At 35.3% G+C, this 10,806-nt stretch overlaps 1 protein-coding gene and 1 long non-coding RNA gene across 2 annotated transcripts in view; one reads left to right on the top strand and one right to left on the bottom strand.

Annotated features, from left to right (window-relative positions):
- The window catches only part of LOC112145700 (AMP deaminase 2), a 42,184-nt gene extending 41,269 nt beyond the window's left edge, over nucleotides 1-915 (bottom strand). The window contains exons 1-2 of the mRNA XM_024271083.2: nucleotides 755-915; nucleotides 477-521 (exon numbers count right to left, since the gene is read on the bottom strand). Coding sequence (XP_024126851.1) covers nucleotides 477-486 — 10 coding nt within the window. The 5' untranslated portion in view covers nucleotides 487-521; nucleotides 755-915. The remainder of the gene's footprint in view (nucleotides 1-476; nucleotides 522-754) is intronic.
- A 52-nt stretch (nucleotides 916-967) lies between these two features.
- LOC112145702 lies at nucleotides 968-10,366 on the top strand. Its single transcript, XR_002919125.2, has 3 exons — nucleotides 968-1,091; nucleotides 3,423-3,458; nucleotides 9,341-10,366. It is a non-coding gene; the product is annotated as an uncharacterized LOC112145702 (long non-coding RNA).
- Nucleotides 10,367-10,806: the final 440 nt, after the last annotated feature.

Here is a 10,806-nt window from a genome sequence, read left to right as displayed (position 1 = left end):
GACGGGGGCCGCAAATTATCATCCTGCGGGCCGCAGATGGCCCGCGGGCCGCGAGTTTGAGACCCCTGCTATAAGGTAAACTCCAAATCTTATATATATATATACCGGTATATACATATAAATATGAAAACTTTGCCTATGAATATATTTAAAGGTTTGTTGCTAATCTACTCAAAATGTTAAAAACTTTGAAGACTTTCTCATTTCCTAAGGGACATATTTTGCTTAATATGTCAAAAACTGTAAACTTTTTGTGAATATCAAAAATACAAGCATTAATGTCCTGAACAAGCTAAACGTTTTGAGATTACTGAAATCTGAAAATGTGATTTATTCATTTATTTTACGTGCCGAAACACGTACAGAAAGGACCAGGAGAACTACTCTAGTGTGAATGCTCACAAACATTCCCAAAAGTTAATTAACAGTCTCCAAACATCTCCGTGGGAACCGCTGGAGCCGGGTAGCGGACTCACCGTCGGTCATGGTCCGTGTTTGCAGCTCCGCAGACAGGAAACGCTCTGCGGAAGAGACCGAACAAATACTCAGCTTTACGCTTTAATGACAGATAACACTTTCAGACATGAATGAGCTGTGAGTCAACTTAATATCAAAGTCAAACCTAGCTAAACCCGAACAAGTTAGCTGCTCGGAGATAAATAATGTGCTAATAATTCTACTTCCGGGAAGAAGAAAAAACTTCTAAAACCAAAGTAGCTGAGTCGAATTAATGTAAAGCAGAGGAAGTTTTCACCTTCTCCAAACGTCGTAATTTTCGTCGACAGGCAGGATTCCTCCTGAGAAGAAGGACGTTCGGAGGGAGGTCTCCGCTGATGGGAGTTCAAGGGTCGCCTGGTGTCCTCCAACGCAGCGGGAGCCGCGGAGGAGTGTCCTCCGTCGGTTAGATAAGTCTTATCAGCGCCCGCGGCCGTTGCGTTCCACAGGGTAATAACTGCTCACGAAGAACGAGCACGCGGCACCCAGACACCACGCGCACGCGGCAGGAAGTGGAAGTCACTCTGTAAATGAGGGGGATCTTCCTGAAAGGTCCTCCTCTGACCCAAACTAAGGTTCGTCAGTGTTCAGAACAGGTTAGTCAGAGGGGGTCCAGTTGGATCTCAGGTTCTGGTGGGGTAGAATTATCCTGGTTCTGATTGCTTTGATTGACTGGAGATCATTTCCACCCAAAACCTGATCAAATACAACATCTGTGTCAATAACACGCAGGGGTGTAACAATTAATCGACTTAATCAATGAATAAATGAATCCTGGAGGGCCGGGTCTGGCCCGGGGGCCGGATCTGGCCCTCAAGATGATCTTATTTTGTTGTTATTAATGGCCTGCTGTTATTTATATAATTTTGACAAAATAAAATTAACTCGAGGGCCGGATCCGGCCCCCAGGCCAGATTTTTTTTATATAGTAATGTAAAAAGTTACATTTTAAAAGTTTTAAAATTTCGGTTTGATTGTGCTCAATAAATGTTAATCCGGTTCGGCCCGCATCCTAAAGTATGTTATGGATTTTGCCCGCTGTGCAATTGAGTTTCACACCCCTGGTTTATTTGATGTTTCTATGGAGCTAAATTAGGGCCAATTTTATTTGAAACCCAAATAAAACAAATGAAAAAAAAGATTGTAAGTCAAATTTCTCAAACTTTTTCCTATTCTAAAACAAATGTAAAATTTTCAGCTTCAAGTGTTCTGGTTTTTAGGTTTCAAAACTGATAATTTCAATTTCAAAACCTTTTTTTTTTCAGTTTAAAATCTTCTTTTCACTTTCAAGTCTTTTTTGAAAACTTTTGGCCACAACAGGAAATAACCAACTGAAATTTTCAGATTAAAAAAAAAGTTGAAAGTGAAAAAAAGATTTGAAACTGGAAAAAAAAGTAATTTTATGTTCCTAAAAAACAGAACATTTGAAGCTGAAAATAATTAAGTTTATTTTCTGAATATGAATAAGTTTTGGGCATTTTACTTTGTTTTTTGGCCAAACACCAATATTTTTTCAATTTGTTTTATTTGTATTTCAAATAATATTATCCACAATTTATCTCCATATGTTGCAACATTATCATGTATGTTAAGTATCTTATAGGTTTTTGGTTTTGTTGTAGATTCTTAGTTTTGTTTGTACCATTAAACTTAAAATAGAGGGTTTAAAAATATCTTAAAAAACTATCAACTACTTTAAAAGTTAACTGTCACCATTTACAAAACAGAATCATCATAGTGGCTGGATTGTGTAATCCCTGTTAATCTCTGCCCTCCTCTAGTCACAGCAGTATTGTGACAGATAGTCACTTGTGTAACTAAGCAGAATATTTCCTGAACACAGCAAAAAGTAAAAAAATGAGAAGTCATTTCAGTTTTGGTTGCTGACTCTGAACTTTTAAGACTGAAGTCTAGCGTTTACATAAATCACATCAAACCTTTGACCTCTAAAAAAAAGTCACTTTTAGAAAAATTAGATTTTGCTGCTAACTACATTTTTACTATTTCCCTTTTCGTGTATTTTTAAGTCCCCCTATGACAATAAAAAATAAAATAAAACAGCATTCCCAGTAGTGATTTAATATTGAGATTATGAAGTTTTTAACCTAAATCCCACAACCTAAATGTCTTAAAAAGCCATTTTTAATGTTGATATGAAGCCTCTGTTTACAAAATTTCCTCTGAGGGGGCGTGGCTTTAGGAGCTCCACCCCTGATCCCCCCTGTCTCATCATGATAGTTCTTTGTAAATCTTCACCGCTGCTACATAAAAACATCCATCAATCTGGGTAATGTCCAGCCGTATGGTTCTGATCCGGATGTCAGCTGGACGAGGAAGTGAAGATCTTCATGGACAGAACTTCCTCCAAAATCCTGATTCTTTCTCCTTCCAGTTCACCAAAGACTCTTTTAGCTAATTCTCCAATATTTATTGACTGTGATCAATACATTCAATCATTGGTTCCTCAGAGTTCTTGATAAAATAATCAAAGCTAACATCAAAATGCTCTTTCATTGATTTACAATCCTTTCCAACTGCGGTCAAATGAGCCGCCGTTCACATTTCCGTGGTCACATCAAGAAGCTCCGTGGAGTCTGGTGGAGATTTTCCAGCGTTCTCAGTCCTGCTACCGTAAGTATTGGATGAAACTCACACCAAAAATCCAGTGATGCTGATTTGACCACAGAAATGTGAACGGCGGCTCATTTGACTGCAGTCAATGTGAAGATACCATCTTCTCTTCTCCAGAACCTGAACTAGACACTAGGAACAGATGAGGGTTTAGTGCATGTGCAGCAGAGCGGTTGATGGAAAGAAGATCATTCATTCAAACAGAGTCTGTCCAAGACAGTTTGATTGATTTAAAAGGAGAAATACTCAGAAATGCAAAACCAAAATGATTTCTTATAACATTTGTTGTCTTTCAGAAGAAAAAAGCCACACAGATATGTTACCTTGTTAAGGTAAGTTACTCATACCATGATTAGCTGTTTTAATATTAATGGAGCTGCAATTATAAAAATTTAAAGGAAATTTTGATTAAAAACCATCATAAGTAAAGTCAACTAAATTAATAAAGATTTTGTATTCAATATAATAACTAGAAAAGTTGCATTATCCACGACAATGCTAGTGTGAATGCTTTGTGTTAAAAGTAGATACTGAAGGGATTTGCTAAAAAAGCAAAATCTATTGGTAAAATGTTAAATTTGCAAAAGATGGGAAATTTATGAAAGAGCTCTGAAGTTGGCCGAAATTTCTGAAAATTTTGTGGTAAAAATAGCTTGAAAAATACTTAATACATGCCAACTTAGCAAAAATATTAAGTGTGTGGCCTAAATATTATCTTAATTCCAAATTAGCCCAAAAAAGTACAGTAGATGCCAAATTACCCCCCCCCCCCAAAAAAAAAGCTAGCACATTGCTTACATTCTAGCTTCAAAATAGCCTAAAATTCCTTAGTAAAGTAAATTAGTAAAACAATGTTAGCATGTTGCTAAATAGAAGCTCCAACTTAGTCTATAAAATCCTTAGTAGGGAACAAATTAGCCAAAATCGTTAGCATGTTGCTAAAATATTAGCTAAACTCTAAATGATCCTATAAAACCTCAGTACATAAAAATTACCCAAAAACGTTTGCCTGTTGCTAAAATAAAAGCTAAACTCTAAAATTAACCCCAAAAAACCTCAATAGATAACAAATTATTCTATACGTTAGCATGTTGCTAATATCCAAATTAGCATATAAAATCCTTAGCAGAGAACAAATTAGTGAAAAACGTTAGCATGTTGTTAAAATTTGTAGCTAAACTCTAAATTAGCCTATTAAAACATCAGTAGATAACAAATTAGCCAAATACATTAGCATGTTGCTAAGATAGAAGCTAAACTCCTAATTAGCCTATAAAATCCTTAGTAGATAGCAAATTAGCCAAAACATTGGCATATTGAGCCTGTTCAGCAGCAGGCTTCTGTCACAACGCTGTTCCACAGACAGACTGAGCAGGTCTTTTGTCCCTCGTGCAATAAGACAGTACAACTCCCTGACTGAACAGCACAAGAGGATTTTAGTGAATTTTTAATCTGAATGTTTTATGGATTTTATTGTAATATGTTAAATTTTAAGTGTTTTTAGGGTTTTATGTCTGTGAGTGTAAAAGCAGCTGGCCGCTTTTAAATTTCCTTCGGGATTAATACAGCTTTTCTTCTTCTTCTTCTTCTTCTTCTTCATATTGCTGAAATAAAAGCAAAACTCTAAATTAGCCAATACAAATTTCAGTAGATAAGAAATTAGCCAAATATGTTAGCATGTTGCTAAAATATTAGCTAAACTCCAAATTAGCCTATTAAAACATCAGTAGATAAGAAATTATCCAAATACATTAGCATGTTGCTAAAATAGACGCTAAACTCTAAATTAGCCAATAAAACCTCAGTAGATAACAAATTAGCCAAAAACGTTAGCATGTTGGTAAAATAGAAGCTAAACTCCAAATTAACCTATAAATCCTTAGAAGAGAACAAATTAGCCAAAAACATTAGCATGTTGCTAAAATATTAGCTAAACTCTAAATTAGCCTATTAAAACATCAGTAGATAAGAAATTAGCCAAAAACGTTAGCATGTTGCTAAAATAGAAGCTAAACTCTAAATTAGCCAATAAAACCTCAGTAGATAACAAATTAGCCAAAAACGTTAGCATGTTGCTAAAATAGCAGCTAAACTCTAAATTAGCCAATAAAACCTCAGTAGATAGCAAATTAGCCAAAAATGTTAGCATGTTACTAAAATATTAGCTAAACTCCAAATTAGCCTATTAAAACATCAGTAGATAAGAAATTAGCCAAATACATTAGCATGTTGCTAAAATTTTTAGCTAAACTCTAAATTAGCCTATTAAAACATCAGTATAACTAATTAGCTAGGTATAAGTAGGCATAATGTATTAAGTAAATTCCAATTTTTTTGAAAATTACTTTAAAAGTTGAAAACCTAGTCCATGAATATAGTTTTAGGCATGAATGTTATACTATCACAGTAGTTCATTAACTTAAGAGATAAAAAAAGACGTCATGATCTCTGGTCTTAAACATTTTTTTATATAATAAACAGGGGATATACATGACAAAATAGCAATTTGGGGGGCTGTTTGTTTTGATTTTGGTATTTTTAAAGAGTAATTAAATAGTGCAGTTGGAAGCTTATTCTACTCTCAGCCCATATTTTGAAAAATGCCAAAAAGGGGGCGGGGCTTGTGAAGCCAGACTGAGCAGCAGAGGTGTAGCTTACATATTGTTTATTTGAGTGATTCAAAAACCAAAAAGGCAGTACTTTTAAAGTCCCATTTGTAGATGTAAAGAGCCAAAAAGGGTCGATTTAGGGTTTGGGTACCTTGTAAACCTCCAACACTCCCCAAAGGTTTTGACCATGGAGCTTGTCATAGTTAAAAGGAACTTTGACATGATTATTTTTTCCTCCTTCTAGATAGCCTAGTGGTTAGAGCACTGGTCTAGCAATGAAGAGGTCGTTGGTTCAAAACCCACTAGGGGCTGATGTTTTTTTTTTTTTTTTTTTTTATTCCCATAAAAATTTCAATTCAGGTAGATTAAACATTTTTTTATATAATAAACAGGGGATATACATGACAAAATAGCAATTTGGGGGGCTGTTTGTTTTGATTTTGGTATTTTTAAAGAGTAATTAAATAGTGCAGTTGGAAGCTTATTCTACTCTCAGCCCATATTTTGAAAAATGCCAAAAAGGGGGCGGGGCTTGTGAAGCCAGACTGAGCAGCAGAGGTGTAGCTTACATATTGTTTATTTGAGTGATTCAAAAACCAAAAAGGCAGTACTTTTAAAGTCCCATTTGTAGATGTAAAGAGCCAAAAAGGGTCGATTTAGGGTTTGGGTACCTTGTAAACCTCCAACACTCCCCAAAGGTTTTGACCATGGAGCTTGTCATAGTTAAAAGGAACTTTGACATGATTATTTTTTCCTCCTTCTAGATAGCCTAGTGGTTAGAGCACTGGTCTAGCAATGAAGAGGTCGTTGGTTCAAAACCCACTAGGGGCTGATGTTTTTTTTTTTTTTTTTTTTTATTCCCATAAAAATTTCAATTCAGGTAGATTAAACATTTTTTTATATAATAAACAGGGGATATACATGACAAAATAGCAATTTGGGGGGCTGTTTGTTTTGATTTTGGTATTTTTAAAGAGTAATTAAATAGTGCAGTTGGAAGCTTATTCTACTCTCAGCCCATATTTTGAAAAATGCCAAAAAGGGGGCGGGGCTTGTGAAGCCAGACTGAGCAGCAGAGGTGTAGCTTACATATTGTTTATTTGAGTGATTCAAAAACCAAAAAGGCAGTACTTTTAAAGTCCCATTTGTAGATGTAAAGAGCCAAAAAGGGTCGATTTAGGGTTTGGGTACCTTGTAAACCTCCAACACTCCCCAAAGGTTTTGACCATGGAGCTTGTCATAGTTAAAAGGAACTTTGACATGATTATTTTTTCCTCCTTCTAGATAGCCTAGTGGTTAGAGCACTGGTCTAGCAATGAAGAGGTCGTTGGTTCAAAACCCACTAGGGGCTGATGTTTTTTTTTTTTTTTTTTTTTATTCCCATAAAAATTTCAATTCAGGTAGATTAAACATTTTTTTATATAATAAACAGGGGATATACATGACAAAATAGCAATTTGGGGGGCTGTTTGTTTTGATTTTGGTATTTTTAAAGAGTAATTAAATAGTGCAGTTGGAAGCTTATTCTACTCTCAGCCCATATTTTGAAAAATGCCAAAAAGGGGGCGGGGCTTGTGAAGCCAGACTGAGCAGCAGAGGTGTAGCTTACATATTGTTTATTTGAGTGATTCAAAAACCAAAAAGGCAGTACTTTTAAAGTCCCATTTGTAGATGTAAAGAGCCAAAAAGGGTCGATTTAGGGTTTGGGTACCTTGTAAACCTCCAACACTCCCCAAAGGTTTTGACCATGGAGCTTGTCATAGTTAAAAGGAACTTTGACATGATTATTTTTTCCTCCTTCTAGATAGCCTAGTGGTTAGAGCACTGGTCTAGCAATGAAGAGGTCGTTGGTTCAAAACCCACTAGGGGCTGATGTTTTTTTTTTTTTTTTTTTTTATTCCCATAAAAATTTCAATTCAGGTAGATTAAACATTTTTTTATATAATAAACAGGGGATATACATGACAAAATAGCAATTTGGGGGGCTGTTTGTTTTGATTTTGGTATTTTTAAAGAGTAATTAAATAGTGCAGTTGGAAGCTTATTCTACTCTCAGCCCATATTTTGAAAAATGCCAAAAAGGGGGCGGGGCTTGTGAAGCCAGACTGAGCAGCAGAGGTGTAGCTTACATATTGTTTATTTGAGTGATTCAAAAACCAAAAAGGCAGTACTTTTAAAGTCCCATTTGTAGATGTAAAGAGCCAAAAAGGGTCGATTTAGGGTTTGGGTACCTTGTAAACCTCCAACACTCCCCAAAGGTTTTGACCATGGAGCTTGTCATAGTTAAAAGGAACTTTGACATGATTATTTTTTCCTCCTTCTAGATAGCCTAGTGGTTAGAGCACTGGTCTAGCAATGAAGAGGTCGTTGGTTCAAAACCCACTAGGGGCTGATGTTTTTTTTTTTTTTTTTTTTTTATTCCCATAAAAATTTCAATTCAGGTAGATTAAACATTTTTTTATATAATAAACAGGGGATATACATGACAAAATAGCAATTTGGGGGGCTGTTTGTTTTGATTTTGGTATTTTTAAAGAGTAATTAAATAGTGCAGTTGGAAGCTTATTCTACTCTCAGCCCATATTTTGAAAAATGCCAAAAAGGGGGCGGGGCTTGTGAAGCCAGACTGAGCAGCAGAGGTGTAGCTTACATATTGTTTATTTGAGTGATTCAAAAACCAAAAAGGCAGTACTTTTAAAGTCCCATTTGTAGATGTAAAGAGCCAAAAAGGGTCGATTTAGGGTTTGGGTACCTTGTAAACCTCCAACACTCCCCAAAGGTTTTGACCATGGAGCTTGTCATAGTTAAAAGGAACTTTGACATGATTATTTTTTCCTCCTTCTAGATAGCCTAGTGGTTAGAGCACTGGTCTAGCAATGAAGAGGTCGTTGGTTCAAAACCCACTAGGGGCTGATTTTTTTTTTTTTTTTTTTTTTTTATTCCCATAAAAATTTCAATTCAGGTAGATTAAACATTTTTTTATATAATAAACAGGGGATATACATGACAAAATAGCAATTTGGGGGGCTGTTTGTTTTGATTTTGGTATTTTTAAAGAGTAATTAAATAGTGCAGTTGGAAGCTTATTCTACTCTCAGCCCATATTTTGAAAAATGCCAAAAAGGGGGCGGGGCTTGTGAAGCCAGACTGAGCAGCAGAGGTGTAGCTTACATATTGTTTATTTGAGTGATTCAAAAACCAAAAAGGCAGTACTTTTAAAGTCCCATTTGTAGATGTAAAGAGCCAAAAAGGGTCGATTTAGGGTTTGGGTACCTTGTAAACCTCCAACACTCCCCAAAGGTTTTGACCATGGAGCTTGTCATAGTTAAAAGGAACTTTGACATGATTATTTTTTCCTCCTTCTAGATAGCCTAGTGGTTAGAGCACTGGTCTAGCAATGAAGAGGTCGTTGGTTCAAAACCCACTATGGGCTGATGTTTTTTTTTTTTTTATTCCCATAAAAAATTCAATTGGTTAAGATAGTCCTGTCAACATTTTTTTTGTTAGCACAACCAGAAGCTTTAAAATGTCACTATGATGTTGTTGTTTATGTCCCACCTTGATGGTTTCACCGTTAGAAGAAGCTCATGATGCTATATTTTTAGGAGGCCCTTTCTGCTTCGGTTCTAATGAAAGTAGCTCCTCCTACCGCCCACCACTGCACTGAAAAATGTCACTAGGTAATAATTGCCATGGGGATGGTGGAGCCTGCTGAAGCTGGGGGCGGCCTGACTGAGGACCATCATGGAGGTGCGAGGCCTGTCACGCATCAGCATCTTCCAAAATAAAAAAATAAAAAAAAATGTTTTTGTGTTTGTTTTATTCAAGCAGGATGAGTGACATAGCTCTGCTTTGACCTTTACGGCTAAAATGTAACCTTAAGGTCAAAGTGTTTGAACCTTTGCTTTGTGATAGAAATAGAAAACAAAGCGGTTTAATCCTTTAACACTGGAGCTCCAGTGTTTATGCTCTTAGATTTGCTGTAACTTTTCAACCGTTAACACGTAATTCCAGTAGATTTTGAAGGAGAAAAGCGGCGTGAGCGCCACTTTTCTCCTTCAAAATCTACTGGAATTATTGTGTCAACAGTGACATAGTACAAATTTGAGTTAAGAGTCACCAGCTGTTAAAGGGTTAAGGCCCCACAAAGAGGGAGGAGCTAAAAAAAAAAAAAAAAGCGTGCATCAAAAATCATTTAAAAACATAGAAACTTTTTATTACCTCTTCATCACACATTCATCTGTTTTTTTCTTCTGTGGAAGTTATTCTTTATTTTAATCACAGCATTAAAAAAAAATGTCAAATACGAACACAAATGTTCCACATCATTCACAGTTTTCGACAGGATGAGAAGAAGGTAGTAAACTCAGCAAGCTATTGAGTTTCATTTGGTAATGTCACGGAAACACCCTTCTGAAAAAAGCAGCGTTAAAAACCCTGTTTCCATTGTACATAAGAAAATGTTCCTGGAGTCATTCATGTTTAGGGGTCAAATCAGGGTCAATGGAAAACAAGATTGAAAATTTAAAAAAAAGAACATTTAAAAGCAGTTTTAAACTCCAAAATAAGTATTTTAAACTTTAGGAAATGATAAAAAATGAAAAAAATAAAATCTAACATTTAAAAAATATATATATTATAAACTTGAAAGATATATTGAAAAAAAGTAAATTTGAAAAAGGTTTTAAACTTAAAAATAAATATTTTAAACTTGAAGGAATTATTGAAAATTTTGAAAAAAAAAATTAAATTGAGCATTTGAAAAATAATATTGAAAACTTGAAATAAATATTAAAAAATGGGAAAAAGGTAAATTTGAAACTTGAATTAAAAAAAAAACTAAAAGTGTTACTAATTTACGATTTTCCTTGTTTGCTTTCAATTCTTTAAGATGTGCTGGTTTGCTTTGTTCTTTTTTCCCTTAGTCCTCGGCAGTCTTACACTGTTAATCTGAGGTTGGACCTTGGTAGTCTTTATTTGTAGGCTTTGTTTATTTGTTTTCTTTAGGTAGATTTTGGTTTGGCAGCCATTAGCAGGGAGCTGCTGACTCAGACGGTGCTGACTCATGACT

This window comes from Oryzias melastigma, linkage group LG5, assembly GCF_002922805.2.
Source record: "Oryzias melastigma strain HK-1 linkage group LG5, ASM292280v2, whole genome shotgun sequence".
Classification (NCBI taxonomy): domain Eukaryota; kingdom Metazoa; phylum Chordata; class Actinopteri; order Beloniformes; family Adrianichthyidae; genus Oryzias; species Oryzias melastigma.
This window is presented reverse-complemented; position numbering and strand designations above follow the sequence as displayed.